General features: G+C 41.0%; 1 protein-coding gene and 2 pseudogenes across 3 annotated transcripts in view; 1 reads left to right on the top strand and 2 right to left on the bottom strand.

The window, feature by feature from the left end:
• Positions 1-27,258, top strand: part of BABAM2 (BRISC and BRCA1 A complex member 2) — a 434,786-nt gene that overhangs the window by 380,088 nt on the left and 27,440 nt on the right. For all 3 annotated transcript variants that reach the window (XM_067703374.1, XM_067703375.1, XM_067703376.1), the window contains one exon: positions 13,131-13,284. In XM_067703374.1, coding sequence (XP_067559475.1) covers positions 13,131-13,284 — 154 coding nt within the window. The remainder of the gene's footprint in view (positions 1-13,130; positions 13,285-27,258) is intronic.
• Positions 18,327-18,753, bottom strand: LOC137205331 (serine/arginine-rich splicing factor 5 pseudogene; annotated as a pseudogene).
• LOC137205332 (serine/arginine-rich splicing factor 5 pseudogene) lies at positions 19,253-19,920 on the bottom strand (annotated as a pseudogene).

Genomic DNA, 27,258 nt, shown 5'->3' with positions numbered 1-27,258 from the left:
GCAAATATGCTTCTCTTAGGAGAACGGTGATCCAATACCTTTGCTTGAACATGATCTTATTCCTTTACATTTGGATGTACAAGTTAAGCAACTCAAGGGTTTGCCTCAACACGCTCACCTTGTGTTTCACAATGTATTCTCTTTAATTCAAGTTAGGAGAATATGACAGTTTAAAAACATCATTTTAGACAGCGATCATACTTTCATCTGAAGTGAAATTTCTAAGGGGAGTTGCTATCAAGGAAGAGCATGAATTAATTTCCATTCTCCTACTGTATCCCCCGGCCCTTCTCACAGAAGAAATTATGACTAAGGAGATGGCCAGAAAACAACTAAACAAAAACTTGGATAATTCACGGACCAAATAGGAATCTTGAAATATACAAAGATTGATTACATTTCTGGTCTTTTTTATCCAAGCACAAAGGAAAACTGACCAAGTTTTCATCAGGCTTTCCCTCTGTTCAAATGTTTTCTGGTCTCTGGTCAACTTTTGCTGCAAAACCCATTTGACCTTACATTCTCCAGAGCTATGCTTTTTTTTTTTTTCGTTTGAAGGAAGAAGATTATAGAATTAAAAATGAAGAGTTCCTAAAGACTCCTGAATTTGCTCCACATGAAATGATGGGCAGAACTAACTTGGAAGCTTAATTGAAAGAACCTGGCTACCTTTAATCTATGGGTTGTATTTTCTCAGCTGGGAGTCAGGTTAGAAAAAGAAATTATATAGACTCAGGTCTGTTTGTTTTAATTGCTTCTAAGAGAAAAGTGAGTAATAATAAGTATCATTTATGAATATCTTCTATGTGCCAAGTGTTCTATGTATATTCATTATGTCACGTAAACCACCCAACAGTCTTGCAAGGTAGGTATTATCCCATTTTAAAGATGAGAAAACCTAGACTCAGAGAGTTTAATAAGTTGCCTGAGGTCACTCAGGTCATAACCAGTAGACTAGGAATCAAGCCCAGATCTGTCAAATTCCAAAGATCGTATTCTTTCCACTGTACCATCCTGTTCTTACATTCCTTTAGGCTCCAACCTTTATTTATTGAGCACTTTCTATGTGCCAGATGTTGTACCACCTGCTTTACTTTCAACCTGGAGGTTGGAGTTTTTCCAGTTTTATGGATGAGGAAAGAAGCTCAGTTAATCTACCAACGTGATACAACCTCTCACTGGAACCTAGGTTGCCACCTCCAGAGCACATGTTCTTCACGTGACAATTCAGCCTCACCGAGATAAGCTCTTTCCTGTCCATCTCACCAGATGGAACTGAACCTAAAGCAACCAAAGAATGGAATGGCTTATCTTTAAACGTTTCCATAACCACCTAATCTAGCGGGTCAGACATTTTCCTGTAATTTTGATACCCCAGCACAGTATAAATCTGGAGTGGAGGATGTTTGGCATGTGTAATACACAAATAAAAAATAAGTTCATGTAGGTTTCTGCATAGGGGAATGACATGGTGACCAGGATTTTAACCCTGTCTTATGAGGAAACACAAAATCACTCTTGAGGGGCCTGGTTTCCAAGCACTGACATGTATTTAACCTAAGCTATGTCCCACCCCAATCTTACACCCAATCCCAAATCTCAGGCCCCACGGTAAGGATTGTCCGCCTAGAAAGGCAGAGTTGTTTGAGAGAAAACGGAAGACTCCTGTAAATCGGTTACAGGCCATCCTCAGGCTTGCCACACAGGGCCTCCCTTTGACTGTAAGGGATGCACTAGTAAGTCTTAGGGGATGTTTTGGAAAGAGGAATCGGTTCCCAAGCTGAGACGTGAATGACTGCGCTCCTCTAATAATAAATAATAACATGTTTGATTTATGTGTTATACCTTCCAAAACATTCTCCATTCTAGAAGATTTCTACCGTGTTGGGGGTATTTAAATTACAGGACAATTTCTGACCCACCAGAGTGGGTGGTATGGGATATCTCCCCTAGAAATGTTCAAGGCTAGCAGTGCCCACGCAAGAAAATCCACACTCCTTTGCTTTGTGCTCACGACTTTCCACAGTTTGGCGTCTGTATCCAGAGCCTCTCTGCACCGGCATCCTGTCCTCTGGGCCGGTATTCCCTCTACCCTGATCACCCGCATTCCCTCATCTCCTTTGCTCTGACTGCTCGACACTGTTCCCTCTGCCTGGAATTCCCTCACCTTTCTCTCTCCCTTCCCCGTCATAACCCTCCCACTGCAACTGCCTGTCTGAATCCTGGTCGTCTTTCAAGGCCCTGCTTCTCTAACAAGCCTTCTAGAAGCCCTTAGATGGACTATCTTTCCACCCCACACCCCAGGCAGTTACTATCTCTATTATAACCCTCACCATCGCTTCCCTGCCTGAGTAGAGTGACGGTCAAGTGCATGCTGGTGTTGTCCTGTCAGGGGGAGGACCGGGCTTTGGTCAGCTTGGCCTCCCTAGAGCCAGCTCAAAGTAGTTGCTCCACGAATGCTCATCAAATTAGATACTTGTTGCTGTTTTCTCTAGGATATAAAGCTTGTAACCAGACCCTTTCAAAAATAAAAATAACTAGATTCGTTTCAAAATTTTTTTTCTTCATAAAGCCAAGTTAGTCGTCCTTCACTTTGGAGTAGTCTCATATTTGCAGATTTGTGCCTGGTAGGATGTTCTAATCTTTAAAGACTGGAATTTAAATGGACCAGGGTCGGTCCTGCTACTTTTAAAAATTTTGTCCTTTCCTTCTAATCATTTGCATTTGGTACACCATCCATGAATTTTTGAAATTAAAAGCCGATGACTCTTTAAAGAATTTGCCCAGCTTTTAAATACCAAGGATTTTGCATTTGAATATATTTTAATTTATTTAAGAATTATTTTAATCAAATTCTTCCTTGATTTAGCCAGATTTCTGTTTTAATCCTCCCAGGCCAGGACTTTATTTATTGTGACTACATTCTTTTAAAGATAGAAGTTTAAACAGTATTAAATGCTGTTTATGGCGTTCTCTCTTGCTAGATTTTTTTCTGCATCTCATAGAAACACGTTTCCTTGTTTTGTTGTTGTTGTTTTTTGGTTTGTTTGTTTGTTTGTTTGTTTGTGGTAAGCGGGCCTCTCACTGTTGTGGTCTCTCCCGTTGCGGAGCACAGGCTCCGGACGCGCAGGCTCAGCGGCCATGGCTCACGGGCCCAGCCACTCCGCAGCATGTGGGATCTTCCTGGACCGGGGCACGAACCCGTGTCCCCAGCATCGGCAGGCGGGCTCTCAACCACTGCGCCACCAGGGAAGCCCCACATGTTTCCTTCTTTACATGTCTAGTGCAGTCAACATCTCCTCACTTTTATGATCTCTGCCAGTCAGTCCGTAGATACATAGCAACTAATTGCTGTGTGTCTAGCCCAGTGTTCACATGCGGAGGATATAAAATAACAAGAACACTTCATTGTTAGCAGTTCAGCCGAGGCTGGGCTATGGGGATGTGGAGGATGGAGAACTCAGTGAGTGACAGAGCAGGCAAGAGAGGTGTCCTGGAAGAAGGCCACAGAAGCAAGAGCAGGTTGAAGGGACTGAACAAGAAGCCAGGACTGAGGAAATGCCAGGATCCACAGGATCCAAACGGGACGCAACCGCAGGGGACACGGAAACCAGGTGGCATTGCAGGAAGCACGAAGTGTAACCTACCGTCCACTTCCAGGAAGCGTGGGTCCTCAGGTGTAGCATGGGGCCTGCAACATGGGATGTGCTCACAAAACGTGTGACGGGTGAGGGAATGGATGAACCAGGGAAAGCAGACAGAGAAGCACTGGGGTAGGGAAGGTTTCTCATGCTGGGGACCCCTCGGTCCTGACCTCAGCCCCTGGTTTTCTCCTTTTCTCCTGGTGAGGACAGCCCCGAGGGGGCCTTGTTCAGGAGTATGAGCTGGACGCATGCAGAGTTCTAGGACAGAGGCATTTCCTACAAGTTGAGTCTTGATGAGAAGAAACCCAGATAAACCCAGAAAAGGGAGGAGGGCCCTCCAGGAAGGGAGAGCAGCTTGGCCACGAGCTTCCAAGGCCAGCGTCAGCTCCCTTCGTCTTTGCATCACCTGTTGCTCTCCGCATGTACCAAGGTGAGGGCAGTGGTGGAAAAGAAAGCATGATTGATAAAAGAGGGCAGGTTATGGCTTTTCTAAATTGAATATATACAATACCAAAAGAGCCAAATAAAAAAGGAAAATTGTTATGTCTACACAGTATCGAAGCTTTACCGACTTCTTTCCTCTCTACGGAGTATCCCCCAGACTCCCATTCTGATTCAGCTTTTAACCTTCTAGAACCGACTCAAAGTGCATGTCGTCTGCAGAGCTTCCACCTCAAGCAGGGTCCCCCTTCCTCTGCATGGACACCATGTTCACGCCTCAGCCGTTGTCCGACGTGCTTCACTGTGGGAGCTTCTCCCCCTTTCTCGGGCCTCCTGTTCCCGCCCATGCTCAGGGCATGGACGCCTTTGTTCTCCCTGGCACCCTACCTTCCACTCAGTAAATTTGGGAGAAAAGAAGGGACCCAGCTGACCAGCTGATTTTGCCAACCTGACAGTGTTCTCATGAGAGAATCTACATCTTCTTAGTGCCTGTATAAGCTGTAGTCCAGTTTTTATGCAGTTTTCTTCTGTGCTTTTTATTTTTCTTTACAACTGTGGTGTTCTTTTTCCCATGAAGACCATTCAGCTTTCCTGACCCTCTTAGTTTTATAAATGCTCTCATTTTTAAAAATAGTATTTATTTGAATATATATATATATATGTATATATATATATGAGGAACATATAAAACATACCTATGTACTTTAGAAACTAATAAAACACCACCAGGACTTCCCCGGTGATGCAGTGGTTAAGAAGCCACCTGCCAATGCAGGGGACATGGGTTCGATCCCTGGTCCGGGAAGATCCCACATGCCACGCAGCAACTAAGCCCGTGAGCCAAAACTACTGAGCCTGCGCTCTAGAGCCCGAGTGCCTAGAGCCTGTGCTCCGCAACAAGAGAAACCACCACAATAAGAAGCCCGCGCACCGCAACGAAGAGTAGCCCCCGCTCGCCGCAACTAGAGAAAGCCTGCACGCAGCAACGAAGACCCAATGCAGCCAAAAATAAATTAAATTAAATCTTAAAAAAAAAACACACCACCGACTTCAGAAATGGAACATAACACCAGTATCCTAGAAGCCCTAAGCGTGTCCTTCTCAGAAGTAACCACTACCCTCAATTTTATGTCAACTGTGCCCTTGATTTTCTTAATAGTTCTATCACCTAACATATGTCCATAAACAATATATCATGAAATTTTCCTGGTTTTGAACTTTATGTAAATGGAATCATGTTGACTGTTTTCTGCTGCTATGAACATGTGTCTTTGCTTTTTGAAAAACTTTTAAAAATTATAAATATTTAAAGCCTACTCAAGTATATAAAAAGTACAAAAACAAATACTGTGTATCCACCTTAGCCAAATCTCAGTATTTTGATATAAGTGCTTCTGGTTTGGTTTTGTTTTGTTTTTAAAGAAAGAGCACATTATCAAATTGGTTGCAGCTCCCTGAGTAACCCTCCCTGATGCATTCCTGTCCCTCTCTCCTTCCCCGTTACCCCCAGAGGGAACTACTATCCTTAATTTGGTGTTTACCATTCCTGTGCACAGTTTTATGCTTTTTACCACATAAACATTCATAAACAGTGTGTAATAATGTGTGCATGTTTTTGGACTTTGTAAGTATATACTTAACAATGTTCATCTATAAATTGCTTTTTTCACTGAACATTATGTCCTTGAGATTTATCTATGTTGATACATGTAGCCCTAGCTCATTTGTTTAAACAGCTATAAGGTCTTCCATTGAGGAATGTACCACAGTCTCCAGTTGATGGACATTTGAAGATGTTTCCAATTTTTGTTATCACAAACATTGCTACAGCAAACCTTCTCCTAACTACCTTCTTATGCACATGCGGCAGTATTTTAGGAGTAGGAATGTTGAGTTATGAAGTATGTACATCTTCGCTTTTACTGTACAAGAGGTTATAGAAATTGACGTTTGCATCGTCAGTGATGAGAAATCCCAGTGTTCCACTTCCTTGACAACAGTTGAGGATTGTTGGGATTTAAAATCTTTGCCAATCTAATGGGTATGAAGTGGAATCTCCTTGAGGCTTTGATTTTGCATTTCCCTTAAATGCTCCTTTCCTTTAGTTCAACAAGCATTTAGCAATGTGTCATGCTGTGTGCTAAGTGCTAATTCATGGCCCCGATCCTTAGGAGTGCTCAGTCTTTGCAGTGATTCCTACCTGGCGAGGCATATCAGAGTCACTTAAGGTGCATTTTCAGGAACCAGAGGTCTGAGATGGGGCCCAGGCATCTGCAACGTTAATTCCAGGGTGATGCCGATGCTCACGTCCAGTTGAGAAGCTCTGAGCTCGTGGCGGGAGAAGCCTAATTCAGCCTGGGTTCGTTTGTGCGGGCAGGTGTGAGAACCTGGCTCTTCCTGGGACAGCGCTATGGCATCCCTTTCATCTTGAGATTCTTCTTACAGTTTTATTTGATTGGCTCATTGGGTGTTGAAATGATTAATTTGTATCTATTGATAGAAAGTACCTCAAAAGCAAATGCTAAACACAATGTAAGCAGAGGCCGGATTTCCTATAACTTCACCTGTCTGGGGCAGCTGTAAACTCGGAAGGAAACAAACAAAAGCAAGAGAAGGAAGAGGAGGAGACAGTCTCTGAACTCAGAACAGTGCCTGAGGAAAGCGACCCCGAGCTCACACAGCATCACTTCATATCGTGCAGCCCCTGATCCACGCCGGGTCCTGGTCCTAGGGATGGATAGGCAGCCGTACCTGACTCTTCAGAAGCTGAGATACATGTGGGATGAAGTAGACAAAAGGCAAAGAGAAGAGGCAAGAAAGAGAGACCATATTGAGACTGAGTTGGCCTTGGTGAGAAGTGGCAAAGGAAAGAGAGCTGGCTAGGAAAAGGCAACAGAAATAAATAGAGAAAGTTCGTGGTCGGGGGCAAGCAGCATGCACATCCCAGTAGCCCTGGGGACCTCGGTACCACACTAAAGGCACATCGACTCTTTAACAGAGGATGGTTTGGGGGGGTCTGGTAGGGAGTATTTGTGAAAGAGCAAGCGAAGTCTTCTTAACACTTGAGACTCTTGTGTATAATGGTTTTTTCATGTGTTCTCTGTCATCGAGAAAAGGCTAAATTATTTTCAGTATGTTATATTTACTGAGATGTGAAAGTCTGTACAAAGTTTAGAAAGATATCCATCAAAATAGTTAAAATTAAACACTGAAAATTTATGCTGTAGTTAGAAATTTCACATGTATGGAAGAGTGTATAAAGCCAGATTAAAAAAAAAAAAAAACTAAGGAAAAGGATGAGTAGGGGGAGAGAAGGAATGTTTATTTAGTACCTGCTCTTTTTTTGTTCAGTTCTTTCAACAATGCTATAAGAATTATTATCCTCATTTTGCAGATGAGAAAATCAAGATTCAAAGAGATGAAATATTTTGCCTATGGTCTCACCGCTAATAAATGAATGAGGCTAGCAATTGAACCCATTTTTATCTGACTCCAAAGGCTGTAGGTACCTTTTTCCATCATACCGTGCTGTCACCTCCCATATTAGGATTTTTAGCGTTTACAGCAAAATTCAAGAAACTTCAGGCTTTAGTTTGGTAATACTAGTAAAACCCCAAAGGTAATCTGTTTACGTGATCAAATCAGTAAAAGATAGTGAAAAATTGAAACCAGTTTAATAAAATGTGGTTAATATTTAGTCTCCTTGGTCACTTAAATGGAAGGCAGTGATAGTAAAAGGAGACACCATTTGATTTTTAACGCCTTGAGTAGGGACACTTCTGAATTGGAAAACTTGACTTTTATATTTCTTGTAGGCAATGTATGGTATTTAACTTCCTAGTGGTTAGAATCTGTGCGTCTCAGAGGTTTAGCGTGTGGTTAGTAAGATCGGGGTGGTCAGTAAATAAACGGCAGCTTCCCTAATTGGTTGTGTGCCCACTGTGGGGGCAGCCTGGGAATGAGACGTGTACAAACTACCTTTAGGAAGAATTGACCTCAGTGGGAATCATCTTTGGAAGGGAAGTTTACAGCCATTCAACGTGGGGTTAAAACTATCTCCTAATGAGGCTTCGAGGAACCAGAGGGGCCTGAGAGGACTGGAAGTGGCAATGGGACCATCACCACCACAGAGTGACTCCATGAGCATCTTCCCTGCTAACCCAAGAACACAAGAATATAGAGTTTGGAAGGTTTGGAGAAATGAAATAATGGCTGACTTGTGAATAATGACGAAAATATTTGATGATGTGACTCCCAGGGAAGCAATTATGGTTAACCCCTCGTTTGTTTGGCATTTTCAAGGATTGAACTGTCCCACATAACTGAATTTTCCAGACAACTAAAACTTTCCTATTTATGCGCCTTGAATGTTTTTAACCATGCTTGGTGGAAATGTTTCTGAAATAGATTATACAATTATCCTGCCTCCTTGAACAGAAGCTGCAAGAAATAACATTTCCTTTAGTTGCCTTTGACTGCAGGTCTGAGAAGACCTGATTAAATAGGTTTAAATAGTTAGGGCTTGTAATCATCTCACATAACAAGAAATCCAGAGCTGGGCAGTACCAGAGAATGATGAATTCTCAGCTCAGTGATGTCAGACTGACTTTCCAAAAGCTCATGGTCATGAGATGGGTGCACAGCTCCAAGTCCCAAGATCTCACGTGATAAGATCTAGGCAAGAATGAAATGGGGGCTTCTCCGTACATGTGTCTTTAATTAGAGAGGAAAATATTTCTCAGAAGACCCCTGGCCAACTTCCCCTCAGGTCCCATTGGCAGGACTGAGTCACATTTCTATACCTTGGTTTTATGGGAAGTCTGAGGGAGTGAATACCCAGCACTCTTCGACTATGGGGTGGGAGGAGGGCTCTGCCCGTAAAAAAGAAGGATGGAGAATGGCTGTTGGGTGAGCAGCCAAGAGTGCTGGCCATATTACCGAGATTGGGGATGGGTGTCACTATGTATGGCTACAGCTTGAGGGGCAGTGGAGCTTTTTGCTCCTACACTGAATCACCCCAAACTCGGCTGCTTTTTGATTTCCTAAGTCTGCTTTTAGTTAGTATTCTCTCTCCTTGCTTTATGCCAGACTGCTAATTATCACTACTTGGTGTTAATGTCCCTTGCCCTAATCTTGCCATCATTAGATTTTTTTTTTTTTCTGGAAAAACCATATGATCAAACTTGTTAGAACTATGCCTGAAATGTTGAGTGAGTATCTGACAGCTGTCCTGTGGGTCAGATACACAGTGTGGCCTTTCTTTTGGCTGTTCAGTGTCACTTTTCCATTGTTGAGGTTTTGGGGGAAGTGAGCAGTTTTTAGAGAGTCTTATGAACTTAGATAAATCTAATGAAGTCTTCTTCTGGTGCAAGGATGAGCACATAGGGGCAGTTACGCTTGTTTACTAGAGAAGGTAAAACTGTCGGAACTTCAGCATGGTTTAGAGAGAGGCAGCAGAGTTTATCAGTGCGTTCAGCTCCCTCTCAAAGCTGCACGGAGGGTGGTTGCTTGGACAGCACCACCAGCTCTGGGACTGTGACCAGTGGAACCTGTTACTGCAGCCACTGTCCAGTATGAGGCAAGCTGGTGCAGAACTTAATTGTTCCTGCCTTCTGCCAGGGTGTCAGAGCCCCGTGAGTGACTCCTGTGAAATGCCCAGGTTGAGCAGAATTAGCAGTGTTTGGATGTGACTTGTTTCGACAAGTTCTTGAAGAACGTAATGCTTCGGAAATGGTTATTGAAATTATACTGAACAGGTGGGGACCATGCCTTCTTTGACTCGAGAGCTGACCAAAATTCAGTCTCTGTATACAGAAAGAAGGAAATAGGAAGCAGTTGTGAACATTATACTGACAGCGAGTAACTGAACCAAATGGAATGGTTCTACTCTGGGAATCAAACCCGAGCTAGTAGACAGGTTGGGTTCTAAGGAAGCAAAGGTTAAAATGTTCAGATTTGACATGGCTGAGATGATGAGCCCAAACTGCTTAGAACCTTGGGAGTTCCATAAAGCAAGTTAGCTGTTTGAAGGCCCACCAGTCATTATTTTACTATGCATCAGAAAATCATGACTTAGCCTATAGGCAAAATCTGAAGTGTCAGAAACATTCGGGGATAAGGAAAACAAGTTTTAGTTTTTTTAAAATTTTGACTAATTGGTACCATTCAAATCATTCTTCTAAGAAAAATGCAAAGTATTTCTCATAAATCGTTTATTTATTCACTCCTTCTTATGCATAGAACATTTTTAAAGAAGCCATCCTTTTAGTGACTGCTGACTGGTCCAGGCAGGATATACCCTAGTTAAGCTGAGCAAGGTATTTATATTTTTCTAATTTTATTTTCTCATATGTGAATTAATATGTGGATTACCGACTTTACCTTTGAGGGACTCTGACCAGTCCTGCCCCCGCTACAGCCACTGTGCCCCCTGTAGCCACTGTGTTTGAATTTTAATATTGACTTCAAAAAAGCTTCCAGCAACTCATTTTCTAGAAAACAAAATAACAGGAACAAAAAATATAATGCATTTCAAAGCTCCAAAAAGCTGGTAGCTTGAGAATCATGAAGCCTATGGTATTATCTGTATTGCTGGGATACTGAAGGGTGACTGTTCTTACTTTGAATTTGTATATTATTGCCATTGAATTTTATTATTTGAAATTATTGCTGTTTTGAAGGGAAGCTTGCATGTTAAACACTTTTCACCAGTGCTATTGCTGTTGCTTTGGGGGTTCATCTGAATCTCATTTTAATGTGTGGAAACTTATAAACATAGTTGAAATCAAAGGAAAGAATATGTGAATAGGCATTTTTCTAAAATTAATGAGAGGAAATGAAATGAGTGATCAGAAAAGAGATAAACAGTTTTAGAAAACGATATTTATTCAAAGTGACTGAAGACAGGACTTCCCTGGTGGTCCAGTGGCTAAGACTCCACTCTTCCATTCCAAGGGGTGCGGGTTCGATCCCCGGTCGGGGAAGTAAGATCCCACATGCCACGTGGGGCAGCCAAGAAAATGTAAAAAAAAAAAAAAGAAAAAACAAAAAACACCCAAAAAGACCGAAGACATTACAGATGAAGCTCTGTAAGATGAAGGGATTCCAAAGGGTTTTCTGAATGCAATGACTTATCATTTGAATTGCTCTGTTTTTCATGTTTTGTATTATTCCTATATGTTACCACATCTTTGCTTTGGCACAAATAGACATGTATTGAAACTGCATTGAGGCACTTGGAAAATGTGATTAAAGAGTGGACATTCAAAATCTTGCCACTTTTCTTTGGTCGTGGTGTGATTCATTTGTCAGAAACCCCCTGCAGCACTGAGTCAGAGTCAGATATACTTAGACGTCTAAGAGGCCTTACCAACTGGACAGTTTTTTAAGTTTGCTGCAAGCCTAACTTCCTTCAAGAAATCATTTTGGGTACTTAGTGGGCCTAATCCAAGTCAAATGTCGCCCTCACTGACATGGTGATACATGTATAACTATCTAGTATGTATTTTTCTGTCATGTATTTGCCTCATGGAGCCGAAAAGTTGAAGCCGATACCTCCTTCACAGGGGAGACCTTAGCTTACTAAATTGTAATTTTGACGTAGTGAGTGTGTTGTGAGCAGGTGATACCAGTAAACCCAAGAGCAGGTGGCAATGTGACCAGTAGAAGGAGCTTAGGATTTAAATCATAGGACTAGACTTGAGTCCTGTGTCTGCGTAGCTATGGCCTGAGCAAATTAATAAACCTCTCGGAGTCTGTTCATCTGTTAAATGCAGCTGGTAAAAATAATGTCTGCTTCAAGGAGTTATAAGTATCAAATCAGATAAAGTATATAAAGGTACTCTGCAAAGCTATAAAAGTCTATACACATTTTTCTTATTATTTTTTGTAAATTAATTAACGTGCCTGTTCTGTGTCCTTCAAGTAGGTAACATTTACAGAAATACATATTAATATGCCTTGAGGCATGTGCCATTGAAACAGTCTGCATTTTTAATGATGGTTTGCCTCAACTGAAAGCAGGAAGTCATTTTTTTAAATTATTTATTTGGCTGCGCCAGGTCTTAGTTGCAGCACACGGGATCTTCATTGCTACGTGTAGGATCTTTAGTTGCAGCATGCAGGATCCCTGGTGGTCCAGTGGTTAAGACTCCACGCTCCCAATGCAGGGTGCCCGGGTTCGCTCCCTGGTTGGGGAACTAGATCCCACATGCATGCCACAACTGAAGATCCCGCATGCCGCAACTAAAGGAAGTCATTTTATTTTTAAAAATTGAGTTAAAGGATCCCAAAATGAACAAATAAAGCACATAATACTTGTTAACAGCAAATATTAGAATCAGTCTATACTGCAACAGTAGACATATGTAGTCCCTGTTGCATTCCATTAAGGAGCTCCTACTGGTTTAGGAGATATGTATGGTAACACATATGGAAAAATGTAAAACTGCTGAGTATCAAAATTCACTGCTTGATTGGAAGTAAGTGATAACGTTTTTCTTTTTTCTGGTGGCCCAGTTGCCATATCCTATAAAAAAGAAAGATTATCACTTGCCCTCTTGATCCCCTTTCCAAATCCATTCTTTAAAGATGGTCTCCATCCCACCTCCTCCATCGAATTCTAGATGAGGAAGACAGTGCCTCACCTTTGAGGAGTTTCTGATATAATGGAGACTTAAAGCACATATACAACTAACTCCTCTGTGGAATAGTGGACAAGGTAAGTGCCACAGCAGGTCAGGTGGCTGGGGGTGGCCAGCTTCTGTCACCATTTCCTAGGCTTCCTTCAGCACCTGCACATCAGGCCTCATATTGGTTGAATTTTTATTTATGGGTGATTTGCCTCTCCTCCTAGATTGTAAACTCCATGAAGACAGGGAAGGCACCTTGTATTTCTTGGTCTCTCTCTCTCCATACCTTTTGCCTAAGCCTCAACCAGTACTTGTGGTTCAAATAGTCTTGTACCCAACATTCAGGTTTAGCCCAAAAAGTGTATTAAAAGGCATTTAAGCCCTAACTTTCTTTTCCTTTCCTCTGTCTTTGCAGTTGACCTGCCCCTGTTTTTTCCTCGAGACCAGCCGACTCTCACATTCCAGTCCGTCTATCACTTTACCAACAGTGGACAGCTTTATTCCCAGGCCCAGAAAAATTATCCATACAGCCCCAGATGGGACGGAAATGAAATGGCCAAAAGAGCAAAGTAAGTGAATCAATTGTTACTTCTTGCAAATAGAGACATTTTGTTTATCTAGTCCAGGAGTTGGGCAAGCTACTGCCTGGAGGCTAAATCCTGCCCTGTGCCTGTTTTTGTAAATAAAGTTTTATTGAAACAGCCACACCCATTTTTAAACTTATTTTCTATGGCTGCTTTCATGCAACCATAGCAGAATGAGTAGTTGAAACAGACCACATGTGGCCTGGAAAGCAAAAAATACTTGCTATTTGGCCCTTTATAGAAAAAGTTAGCCAACTCCTCATCTAGCCTCCTCAGGTAGATTGCCTTTTTTACTTTTTAAATGGGTTATATGATTTTTCTGAAATCTACCTTTCTATTTATTTTATTTCTTTTTTTAAGATTTATTTATTTTTGGCTGCGTTGGGTCTTAGTTTCGGCGCACAGGCTCTTCGTTGTGGTGTGCGGGCTTCTCTAGAGTTGTGGCACGACGGTTTTCTCTTCTCTAGTTGTGGCACGCAGGCTCCAGGGTATGTGGCCTCTGTAGCTGTGGCAAGCAGGTTCCAGAGCACTTGGGGTCTGTAGTTTGCGGCACGCAGGCTCTCTAGTTGAGAAGCGCGAGTTCAGTAGTTGTGGCACACAGGTTTAGCTGCCCCGCGGCATGTGGGATGTTAGCTCCCTGACCAGGGATCCAACCCGCGTCCCCTGCATTGTAAGGCGGATTCTTCACCAGTGGACCACCGGGGAAGTCCCTCTACCTTTCTATTTAGATTAGAGAATAAGTACTAGGTAGAAATTGGAGTTAAGGAATAACTGGTGTCAATGAAGAAAATATTGGCAGCTACTTTCAGTTTTTTTTAATGGAAAACTTCAGCTGACAGTAAACAAATAGAATTTTTGCCTAGTAGTCAACACATGGATCCAGTACCTAGTTTTTCATATGGAACTATAATGTCTTTGAAGGAACAGAGTGAATTATATATCCCATTGCATCTCTGCAGCCATTACCCAAAGTAGGGCCTATGTCTTCTTTGATTGAATAAATGGCTACACAGATAGCTTAGGACTGTTAAAATCCTATGGAAGTAAGTTGGGAATTTGATAAAGGTTGAAGTTAGCTGGAGCTTGGAATTTAGAGATACAACTATTGCACGTGAATCTCTCTGTAGAAAGCTTTCACCAGTCATATGGAATACGTAAGTGTAAATGCAGAGAGTGTTTTATAGGTAAGACTTTGGTATCTGGAACACCAGTCTTCACGAGCCATGGCCTTCCTAGATTGAAGCAACAGTGGATCAACACCATAGTTTCCAAAAGTAAATCATAAGAGTGGCAGGTGGTTATTACTGTATCACTCCGTACAGCCATGTCCTCACACCTGTGATCCCAGCTGAAGGATGATCAGATCCAAAGAATCACAGAAATGAAGAATATCAATTCAGCATCCTCTTTATTGCTCATCCAGTATTTACTGAGCATCTACCGTGATCCAGGCAATGTGCCCCTTGCTGGGGATACAATGATAAATAAATTAGAAATTGTCCATGTCTTCATGGAATTTATAGCCCAACAGGAGAGATCAAAGCCTTTATCATATCAAACGTGTGACGGTTTTAAAGTACCTACTAGTAAAACCTGGGCTTTCAGACCTAGAATGCTCTTGATTGGTAAGACTTCTTGCCCTTTCCTTCCCCTCCCTGGGTCCAATTTCCATCCTCAGGTACCCACTGGCATCTATATTTTCTGTAGTACAAGGCCTTCACTCATAGCAGGGTTGGGGCTCTTTTAAATGACAGAGTAGCTTTCTCTAGAAATCCAGACCTCCCCAGATTCACATGTGGAATCCAGAGCTGTTGTTACCTGAACCTTTAGTGTGCCCGTCCTCCCTGTATTCCTTTTTGTCTGTGATGCCCAAGTCTGAAATTCTATTTAAGGAAAATAACAAACATATGCAAATGTGACTAATAACAATGAGTAAGACTGACTTATCTTGAAATAAACTTGAAAAGGGGGATTACGATGTAAGCTTTACATCTGAGGGATTGCAGTTGTTTAATTCTCCGGGCTTTCCCTGTGTATACATAGGATCTGCCCTTAGAAGATGGGCTGTTATTTGTGGTATGTGCTGTGGAGTCTGAACCAGATGTGTTTTTGTGGTTTCCATGGCAAAGCTATCTCGGTGTGTGTGTGTGTGTCTGTGCGTCCATATACGCACACACGCGCTTCTTAAGTAGACATTTTAGAATGTATGAATTGAGTCTTTAAGGAGTTGCAGACCACAAGCCTATGATTTCAGTATAGGAATATCGTAAGTGAAGCCTGTTTATCTTAACAGATTGGTTCAGAGTTGCAAGAGACATTTGCTTTACTTTACCAGCCTAAAGAAAACATCCGAAGTAATGTTAAAAAAAGTCTGCTTTCTACTGTAATGAAGATGGATCCATTTTAAATGTAATAAAAGAGAAAGCCAGCAGCTCATGCTAGGAAGAAGAAATAGTTTAAAAGCTCCTTCTTAAATTGACCTGAGTAACTTCCCTGAGCTGTGTCAGAAGGCCAGGTAATGGATAAGCACAACCAGAGAACTGTCCTGCAGTACAGACCAGAGTTTGGTGGAGAAGGTGGAGAGACAGGACAGAAAGAGAGAAAGGTCAGCTGCAGCATTCCTTACACCCCCTGCTGAAAATATTGTATGTATACAGTGCGTAAAAGGCTATAATTCACTTGGAGAGCTCTGCCCAGGACATAAACACTCTCACGGTTTATGAACAGCACTAGAGCCCTTTGAGTGGAGTCAGCTGTTTATTCCCTCCTGCAGAGCAAAATTCTAAGCATGTGAATTTAGAAAGGACACTTTCTGGCCAGGGCTCTTCCTATGACATGTACTTCTTGCTCGTGGCTGTTCAGCAAATTCTGTCCTCACAAGTAAATTACCCTCTGCTAGGTGAGCACAGGCTTCAGGGTCATGTGTTCCCCAGTTCCTATCACAAGTTCTAATCTATAAGCTCTGTGGCCTTGGGCAGGGCTATAACCTTCCTGAACTTCATCGTGTAAAACAAGACTGTACTCCTCCCTACTGATGGGCTTGATATGAAGGGTCAGTCAGTGGGTGGACATGTGAAAGACCGTTGGGTTTAGCTTCTGCTTTGTCCCACGGTGCCTGTGCCCACTGCTCTCCTCCTGCTGTCCTTCTGCTCCTGCAGGTCTACCCTTCCTTCCACATTCTTCCTTATGGTTTTCCCATCCATGCTAACTTGCAGGCAGCTCGTTCCCCTCTTTCCAGTTTTGGTTGACTGTTGGTCATATACTGCTTTGAAATCTCTTTTGTATTATTCTTTGATTTTTTCACATCTTTGTATATATCTCATTTCCTTAATGGACCTGTGAGTCCTTTGAAGGCAAGGGTTTTGCATATATCTTTTAAAGATATTTATTGTCATGTAATTGACATACACTTATAATTTACGTACAATGAAGTGGACAGATTTAAGTGTATCTTTTTTAAAAACAATTACTTATTTATGGCTGCACTGGGTCTTAGTTGCAGCATGCGGGATCTTCATTGCGGCATGCGGGATCTTTTTTAGTTGCAGCAGGTGGGCTCACAGTTGCAGTATGTGGACTCTTAGTTGCAGCATGCATGTGGGATTTAGTTCCCCAACAAGGAATCGAACTCGGGCTCCTGCATTGGGAATGCAGAGTCTTACCCACTGGACCACCAGGGAAGTCCCTAAGTGTATCTTTTGGTGGAGTTTTGACAAAGTTACCTTCTACCCCTCTCCAATTAGTCTCCTCACCCCCAAGACAACGCTGTCTGATTTCTATCACCATGTCTTAGTTTTTCCTCTTCTAGATACTTCTAATAAATGGAATAATACAGATTGTACTCTTTTGTGTCTTTTATATTCAACATAATTATTTTAGAGTTATCTGTTATGGCATTCCTTTTTTTTACTGCTGAGCAATATTTCATTATATGAATATACTATAATGTACTAATCCATTCATCTGCTAATTATATTTAGGTTGTTTCCAATTTGGGGATTTTTATGAATAGAGCTGGTATGAACTTTTATATAAGCTTTGTAATAGACATATGTTTTCAATTCTGTTGGTAGATACCTGGGAGTATGTGTATGATTAACTTTATAAGAAACTGACAACCTTTTTCGAAGTCCTACCAGTTTATACTCCCACCGGCAATATGCTGGGTTCCAGTTGTTCCGTATCCTCTCCAACACTTGGTATTATCAGTCTTTTTAATTTTAGCTGTTCTATAGGGGATGAAGTGATGTGGCATTGTGTTTTTAATTTTGATTTCCTGATGATTAATGATGAGCATATTTTCATGTGCTTATTGGTATGTTTTCTTTTGTGAAGGGTCTGTTCAAATTTTGCCTATTTTTAATCAGGTTGTTGGTCTATTTATTATTGAGTTTTAAAAGTTCTTTATATATTTGTCAGAAATATGTGTTAGAGATATTTTCTCCTAATCTATGGCTTGCCTTTTCATATTCTTTGGTTTTTCAGTTTTATAATCTTTTATTATCAATAACAAACAGCTGCTTTAACGTCTTTGCCAGGCAGCTGTTAAAGGGTGGGTGGACGGACACCCCTTGACCCTAACAAGGAAAACTCAAATTAAGCCTTTACGTACAAGCAAATTTAGAGCTCTTTTAAGTGTCCAAAGCTATTAATTAGTTTAAGTGAGGCATTAAACTAATTCTGTATCAAAATATTTGAATAACCAGGAACTAAAACGTTCAAATTTTTCTAGTACAAAAAAATTAAATTTGCTTTAGTTATAAAAGAGCTCTGTCAATATACACAAACTGTATACTTCAGACATTCACAAAAATGTGAGCAGAAGGCTTATCAAAAACACTGAATACAATTAGTTTTCAACAACCCCTGGTGGTCCACATCTACAAAGATATCCAGCCCAACCCAACCCACCCCCCTCCAACTCCCACCCCCACAGAAAAGCACATACTTACCAGAATTTTTAGCAAGTATGGTTTGGGAAAAATTTTTTTTTTTTTAAATGGCCCCCACGGCAAGTTATTTACAGTTTAATTGCCACTGTCAACTGATCTGGACCTTGACCGGGACTGGGACCTGGACCTGGACCTCTGGCGATCCACAGATGCTGGAGACTTAGATCTACTTGAAGAACCACGTCTCTGGCTCTTCTCAGGCACAGGAGACCTACTAACAGAACGGGACTTGCTCCGGCTCCGGATCCTGGACCGGCTCTAAGACTTGCGACTCCGGGAACGAGATCGGCTACGAGACCTCAAGGAACTCCTGGTCCGGGAATGAGACCTGCTTCGTGACCTACTGTGCCTTTTGCTGCCTTCAATTAATTTGATTTTTCTCCCATTTATTTTTTTTCCAGAAAGCATTCTTTAAGTCACCATAAGAGGCAAACTCAACTACCCCTTCATTTAATTTAGGTCGATGTGCGTCCGCAAAGGTTACTTCCCCAGCTTGTCTCATGAAATCTTTGAGATCCCTTATTATTATTTCCCTAGGCTAGTCAAGCAGCAAACCATTAATCGGTCGGAGAAACCTTCATGACATATGCCCAACTGGCTCTTCACCACCCACTTGAAGGACACTACCCAATCGATGGAAGCCTTTAATCGCACAGCCCTCCCTATTAGCAGACTACTGGCGGATGCAGACATGTTCTACTCTTGTGTAGTTACCAAGGACCACTTTACTGCGATCAGGATTCCAACGACCACCTAATTTCGTATCTTTGAACTCTTTTTGACCAGGACCTCTTATTTGGAAGCGTTACAGGAAGACAGCTCTCAACTTAGGGATCAGATCACGTTATCAACGCTCTGGGATCACTGCAACCTGGCACTTCAAGGAAGTGCACCGATTACGTCTAGACCGACAAACACAGATCTAGAGGTGGCCAATTGATCACTGTAGGAGCTGACTGGCAAAGTCAACCAGGCCCAACCGAGAGTGACCGAGACAACAATTAGGATAACCCACAGGCTCTCCTCGTCATAAGGCCAACGACACAGATAGGCTGCCAGCTGACTCTTGAAGATAAATTCTCAACTATAAGCCGATTTTCTGTTCTTACAGGTGGAGCGTTTCGTCTATCATTTCGAGGTCTGCGACTACTAAAACGGTCTGAGTAGCGTCCTCTACCTCTTCCGCCTCGAGATTGAGCCCTAGCATGTTCAACTGTAACCCTTTCACTGCAGAGTTCTTTTCCATCAAGTCCATATACAGCATCATCTGCATTCCTGGCATCCTCAAATTCCACAAAACCAAAGCCTCTTTTCAGATCAATATCTCGTATTCGTCCATACCCCTTGAAGAATCTTTCACATCTTTCTCCCGGGCCGCTGGATTTAGCCTCCCGATGAATACTCCACAGCCACTCATGTCAGGCTAGTACTTCTTCGAATAAACTGCGCTCATTGGACGCCATCCTCCGCACAGAGAGCAGCCCTGACCACTCGCGATCTGAGCGGCCATGAAGAAGCCTCAATCCGAGAAGCCTTTCCCTCAAAGTGAGCCACTCACCTACCGGACAGGATCTTTGGCAGCTGAGACCCAGAGAGGTCCGTAGTCTGTGACGGAGCCGGCAGCCTCCCCGCAGACCAGGACTCAACTCGTCTACGTCTCTCCACAACTCTTCATATTCTTAACAGTATCTTTTGATGAGCAGAAATTTTTTATTTTTAATTAAATCTATTTTATCAGTGTTTTAGTTTTTATTTATTTAATTTATTTATTTTTGGCTGCGTTGGGTCTTTGTTGCTGCGCACAGGCTTTCTGTAGTTGTGGTGAGCGGGGGCTACTCTTCATTGTGGTGCGTGGGCTTCTCACTGCGGTGGCTTCTCTTGTTGCAGAGCACGGGCTCTAGGCGCCCAGGCTTCAGGAGTTGTGGCTCGCTGGCTCTGGAGAGCAGGCTCAGTAGTTGTGGTGCACGGGCTTAGTTGCTCTGTTGCATGTGGGATCTTCCCGGACCAGGGCTTGAACCCGTGATGCCTGCATTGGCAGGCGGATTCTTAACCACTGCGCCACCAGGGAAGCCCTATCAGTGTTTTATTTTTATGTTAATATTTTTGTATCCTCTTAATTATTTACCTTCCACAGGGTCATGAAGAGATTCTCCTGTGTATTTCTCTAGGAGCTTTGGTTTTGGTTTGACATTTAGGTCTATGACCCATCTCAAATTAATTTGGGGATGTGGTATGAGGTAGAGACTAAAGTTAATTTTTTTGTTTATATATCTCCAGGTTAATTTAAGCAACATTTGTTGAAAAAAACCTTTCTTTCCCCATTGAATTACCTTCATGCCTTTGTAAAAATAAATAGACCAGGGCTTCCCTGGTGGCGCAGTGGTTGAGAGTCCGCCTGCCGATGCAGGGTACATGGGTTCGTACCCCGGTCCGGGAAGATCCCACATGCCGCGGAGCGGCTGGGCCCATGAGCCATGGCCGCTGAGCCTGCGCGTCCGGAGCCTGTGCTCCGCAACAGGAGAGGCCACAACAGTGAGAGGCCCGCGTACCGCAAAAATAAATAAATAAATAAATAGGCCATATATGAGTGGGTCTGTTTCTGGATATTCTATTTCATCTATCTATTTTTCTGTTTATATACCAATACCAATGGTTCTTAGAATCAGGAAATGTAAATTCTCCAACTTTATTATTTTTAAAGATTGTTTTGGCTGTCCTAGGTCCTTTTCTTTTCTGTATACGTTTTAGAATCAGTTTGCCACTTCCAACCCCAACCTGCAAAAGAAAAGCCTCCTGAGATTTTGATTGGGACGGCATTGAATCTGTAGGTCAACAAGGGAAGAATCGACATTTTAACAATACCAAATTCTTCCTATCAGTAAACATGGTTTTATTTAGATCTTCTGTAATTTACCTCAGAAATGTCTTAAGATTTCAGTGTAGAAGTCTTGGATATTTTTTAATGTTTTTGCTTTTATTGTGAATGATAGCTTTTCAGATTTTATTTTCCAGTTGTTGCTAGTATATAGAAATAGAAATGATTTTTCTATATTGACCTTGTGTACTGTGACATTGCTAAATTTACAATCCTACTAAGTTCTAGTAGCTTTTTTATAGATTTCTTAGAATTTTTTACATAAATAGTCATATCATCTGTTAACAGCTTTACTTCTTTCTTTCTAGTGTTTAAATCTTTACATTTTTTAGTTTCTTTTTTTTTTTTTTTTTTAACCTACTTGCACTGACTGGGACCTCTAGTCCAGTGTTGTACACAAGTGCTGTGAGCAGACATCTGGCCTTATATTTCCACATTAAAATTGATGTTAGCAGTAGGTTTTACATAGATGTCTTTAGCAGATTGAAGAAATTCCCTTATATTCCTACTTTGCTAAGAGTTTTTATCATGAGTGAGTGTTGAATTCTGTAGAATGCTTTTTCTGCCTCTATTGACATGATCCTGTGGCTTTTCTTCTTCTATTAGAGTGGTGAATTACGATAATTAGGTTTTGACTGTTAGACCAACCTTGCATTCCAGGGATAAATAAACCCTTCTGAGTCATGATATTTTATCCTTTTTTATATTATTAGATTTGATTTGCTAAAATTATGTTAAAAGTTTTACATCTGTGTTCATGGATGATACTAGTCTGAAATTTCCTTTCTTGTGTTGTCCTTGTTAGACTTTGATAATAGCACTACACTGGCTTCATAAAAGGAATTGGCAAGTTTTCCTTCCTTATCTGTTTTCTGAAAGAGTTTATGTAGGTTTGGCATTATTCTTTTCTAAATGTTTGGTAGAGTTTATTTGTGGGGAAAAAAATTCAATGTCTATACTAAATATAGGGATATTCAGATTTTTAAAAATTTCTTCCTGTGTTAGTTGTAGCAAGTTGTGGGTTTTTTTTAAGAAATTTATCCATCATATTTAAGTTGTTGAATGGATTGCCATAGAATTGTTTATGGTATTGTCTTATTTTCCTTTTAATATCTATGGGGGCTATAGTGATATAACTTCTTTTATTCCTTACAGTGAAAATTTGTATCTTTTTCCTCTCCCTTTTTTTTTAAAAACAGTCTACCTAGGGGTTTATCAATTTTTCTGATCTTCTCAAAGAAACAAGCTTTTACTTTGTTGATTTTATCCATGGTTTGTTTTCCATTTTATTAATCTATGCTTTTATCTTTATTATTTCCTTCTATTTATTTTCAGTTTAATTTCTTTTTCAATTTTTTCAAAATAGAAACTTAGATCATTGATTTTAATCCTTTCTTTCTTTTTTTTTTTTTTTTTTGTGGTACGCGGGCCTCTCACTGTTGTGGCCTCTCCCATTGCGGAGCACAGGCTCCAGACGCGCAGGCTCAGCGGTCATGGCTCATGGGCCCAGACGCTCTGCGGCATGTGGGATCTTCCCGGACCGGGGCACAAACCCATGTCCCTTGCATCGGCAGGTGGACTCTCAACCACTGCGCCACCAGGGAAACCCCTTTTCTTCTTTTTTAATATAAGCCTTTAAAGGTATAAATTTCTCTCTAAAGTTTGCTTTAGTTGTATCCCACAAAATTTGATATTTTTTTTGTTTTTATACAGCAGGTTCTTAGTAGCCATCCATTTTATACCCATCAGTGTATACATGTCAATCCCAATCTCCCAATTCATCCCACCACCACCACCACCCCTCCACCGCTTTCCCCCCTTGGTGTCCATACGTTTGTTCTCTACATCTGTGTCTCTATTTCTGCCCTGCAAACCAGTTCATCTGTACCATTTTTCTAGGTTCCACATGTATGCGTTAATATACGATATTTGTTTTTCTCTTTCTGACTTACTTCACTCTGTATGACAGTCTCTAGATCCATCCACATCTCAGCAAATGACCCAATTTCGTTTCTTTTTATGGCTGAGTAATATTCCATCGTATATATGTACCACATCTTCTTTATCCATTTGTCCATCAATGGGCATTTAGGTTTCTTCCATAACCTGGCTATTGTAAATAATGCTGCAGTGAACATTGGGGTGCATGTATCTTTTTGAATTATGGTTTTCTCTGGGTATATGCCCAGTAGTGGGATTTCTGGGTCATATGGTAGTTCTATTTTTAGATTTTTAAGGAACCTCCATACTGTTCTCCATAGTGGCTGTATCAATTTACATTCCCACCAACAGTGCAAGAGGGTTCCCTTTTCTCCACACTCTCTCCAGCATTTGTTGTTTGTAGATTTTCTGATGATGCCCATTCTAACTGGTGTGAGATGATACCTCATTGTAGTTTTGATTTGCATTTCTCTAATAATTAGTGATGTTGAGCAGCTTTTCATGTGCTTCTTGGCGATCTGTATGTCTTTTCCATTATCATTTTGTTAGAAAAAATTTTTAATTTCCTTTGTGATTTCTTTTTGAACCATGAGTTATTTTTAATTGTGCTGCTTGAATTTCAAGTGTTTGGGGATTTTTCTAGATGCTTTATTGTTACTGATGTTTAATTTCTGTTTTGGTCAGAGATTATAATCTGTGTGATTTTAATCCTTTGAAATTTGTTGAGACTTGTTTTATGGCCCAACATATAGTCCATCTTGATATAGTTCATGTGAACTTGAAAAGAATGTGTGTCCTGCAGTTCTGAGATATAGTGTTCTATATACATATTAAGTCAAATTACTTGTTAGTGTTGTTCAAATCTTCTATATCCTTACTATTATTTTTTGTGTTTATTATTATAACAGTTACTGAAAGGAGGTGGTAAAATTTCCACCTATGATTTTGTATTTGTCTATTTCTCCTTTTAGTTCTGTCATTTTTTGCTTTTTGCATTTTGAAGTTTTGTTATTTAAGTACATACATATTTGGAATTGTTATGTCTTCTTGATAAATTGGCCATTCTATCATTATGAAATGATTCTCGGTATTTCTGATAACACTACTTCACTTGAATTCTGCTTTGTCTGATATTAATATAGTTACACCAGCTTTCTTTTTCTTTTTTAATTTTTATTTTTTAACATCTATATTGGAGTGTAATTGCTTTACAGTGGTGTGTTAGTTTCTGCTTTACAACAAAGTGAATCAGCTATACATATACATATATCCCCATAGCTCCTCCCTCTTGCGTCTCCCGCCCACCCTCCCTATCCCACCCCTCTAGGTGGTCACAAAGCACCCAGCTGATCTCCCTGTGCTATGCGGCTGCTTCCCACTAGCTATCTATTTTGGTAGTATACATAAGTCCATGCCACTCTGTCACTTCGTCCCATCTTACCCTTCCCCCTCCCCGTGTCCTCAAGTCCATTCTCTACATCTGCGTCTTCATTCCTGCTTTCTTGTGCCTATTTTTTGCTTGGTATATCTTTTTTCATCCTTTTGCTTTCATCATATGTGTGCCTTTATATGTCAAGGAAACCTTTTGTAACTTGGTTTTTTAAATCTAGTCTGATAATCTCTGCCTTTTAATTGGAGTATTTCATTCATTTATATTTCATATAATTAATGAGCTGGTTGGGTATAAGTCTATCTTCTTACTATTTGTTGTTTAATTTCCCCTGTTCTTTATCCCTTTGTTCTTCCCTTCCAAATCTTCCATTTGATTTATCTGAGTATTTTTTAGTATACCATTCTCTCTTATATTCGTCTTTTAGTTATAGCTCTGTGTATCATATTTTAGTTATTAGCACACTAAAATATATTCTTAATTTATCTCAGTCTACCATGAATTAATATTACAACAGTTCAAGTATAATGTAGAAGTCTAAAACAATGTAATTCTCTTGTGCTATTATATTCAGATGTTTCACTTCTTCATATATTATGAATCCCACAATACATTGTTATTACTTTGGCTTTTAATAGTCAGTTGACTTCTAAAGAATTTTAGAAAAGAAAGAAAAATTATGCTCCATTTTATTCTGGCTTTCTGCACATCCACACCCAGGCAGATAGATAAAGTTTCCCATTCCCTTTACCACTTGTCTGAGCCTCCCTCCTCAGAGGCCTGGCATTTGAGTAACATAAATACAGAGAGGAAATGCATGTGGCAGTTAAGAGCACTGACCCTAAAGTCAAGAGAGAGTTGGGTTTAAACCTGTCTCTGCTATCACTAGCTGTGTGACTTTAGGCAAATTCATAGTCTGAATCTGTCTCCTTATCTATAAAATAGTGAAGCTAGTTTAGAATATCAAATGGGGTGTGTGATTTTCTATTGTTGATTCCGCAAATTTTATATCTTAAAACAGCACAAATTATTATCTCACACTCTCTGTGGATCCAACACAACTTTCCTGGCTTCTCTGTTTAGGGTCCCAAAAGACTAAAATCAAAGTGTTGGCTGGGGCCATTACCACATCGGAGGCCCAGGGCCTCTTCCAAGCTCATTCAGGTTGTTGGCAGAGTTCAGATCCTTGTGGTTGTAAGACTGAGGTCCCTGCTTCCTTGCTGGCTGTCAGGTGGAGGCCATTCCCTGCCACGTGGGCCCCTCCATCATCAGGCTTGCAGTAGTACATCAAACACTCATGTTTCCAATTTCTGACTTCTGTGTTACTGACATCTAGTCTCTGATTTAAAGGGTTCATTTGATTAGGTCAGGCCTACCAGTTAATCTCCCTTCCTTAAAGTCATCCATTGGTTCCATGTAACATAACCCACTTACAGGAATGAAATTCATCATTTTTCAGTCCTGGGGATTATACAGGGAGTGTACACCAGGGGCTGAGGAATCTTAGGAGCTATCTTAGAATTCTGCCTACTACACAGGGTAATGTAGGTGAATTGTCCAGCATAGGATCTGTCATATCATAAGCATTCAGTAAATGTTAGAATTCAGCGTCATCATACCTGGAGGAAAAACAGAGATTTTTAATTAAAAGATGGTGGAGTCAGCATTGCTAGCTTCGCATGCAACCGAGTAAACAGTCCCTCAAACCTCAGTGACTTGGCCAGAGATTCTTAAGTTCTAGGCTGCTCCGTCCATGGCTGCTGTCCCCTATGGTTGTGTCTTCTTGGTGCCAGTACAGCCAGTTTGAAAGGTGGAAAACCTCCATCCTTCAACTGTATAATCTACATAAAACCAACTATCACTTAAAAAAAAAACCTGAACCCTCTCGTTACCTACCTTGGTATCTTATACATAGCTTTAGCTCTGTCTAAATGAATGAATCAGATAATTTTTTATAATCCTTTCTAGTTTGATAAATCTGTGAATAAGTGGAGTGAGTTTTCCCTGAGTTTCATTGTATAAAGCATTAGGTTGATCCTAGGGGCCTGAGTATGTTCTCAGAGCAGCATTGAACCCTAAAACCACCTACTGCAGTGGCTTGTCACGCATTAAATCCATTATACAAATGGAATATTTCGAAAAATACCTTCTCGGTCAACACATGCAAGCAATTCATCATGAGCCTTCTAAAACATTTTGTTGTTTCCCCTCTTGACTCCATGTCAGAAAGAGATGTTATTTTCTTATTTAGAAACTTATCGAGATACTCCCAAAGCAATCCCTCATTCCCCATACGTGGCTCTTCACCGTGCATACTTCTGTTATTTGTCATTCTGTTGTCTTTGCAGAATAACTTTCTCTTTCAATAATTTTTTAAAATTGTACATTCTGGGCTATTTCAATTACTTTTCATCGTTAATACCTTAGTATTCCCAAAGACACTGTTTCCTTCAAACTTCTCATTAGCTGCTAAATGCTTCAGTCCAGTCTTATGCATTAGCCCTCTAAGTAAAACAGGTAAAAACAGATCTTCTCTCCTCAAGAGAAGGGGGTTAGATGTCCCCACCTGATGTGCCCCTCATCCCTTCTCTTACTCTGGCCTCCGGGACCCCTCTGGGATGCCATGGAGCACTGCGTGGAAATCCCAGTCCTAAGAGGGTACTTCACAGTACGGTCGCAGGAGCCCTGAGGCCTGAGAATTCTTTAGAGACCAGGGTAGGGCTCGTGGGGAGAAGGGTGATCTTGAAGCATAAGTGGTTATAATGTGAGCCTACTCACATCTCCTGGTAAGATTTAATTGT

Source organism: Pseudorca crassidens, chromosome 14 (assembly GCF_039906515.1).
Source record: "Pseudorca crassidens isolate mPseCra1 chromosome 14, mPseCra1.hap1, whole genome shotgun sequence".
Taxonomy (NCBI): Eukaryota; Metazoa; Chordata; class Mammalia; order Artiodactyla; family Delphinidae; genus Pseudorca; species Pseudorca crassidens.
This window is presented reverse-complemented; position numbering and strand designations above follow the sequence as displayed.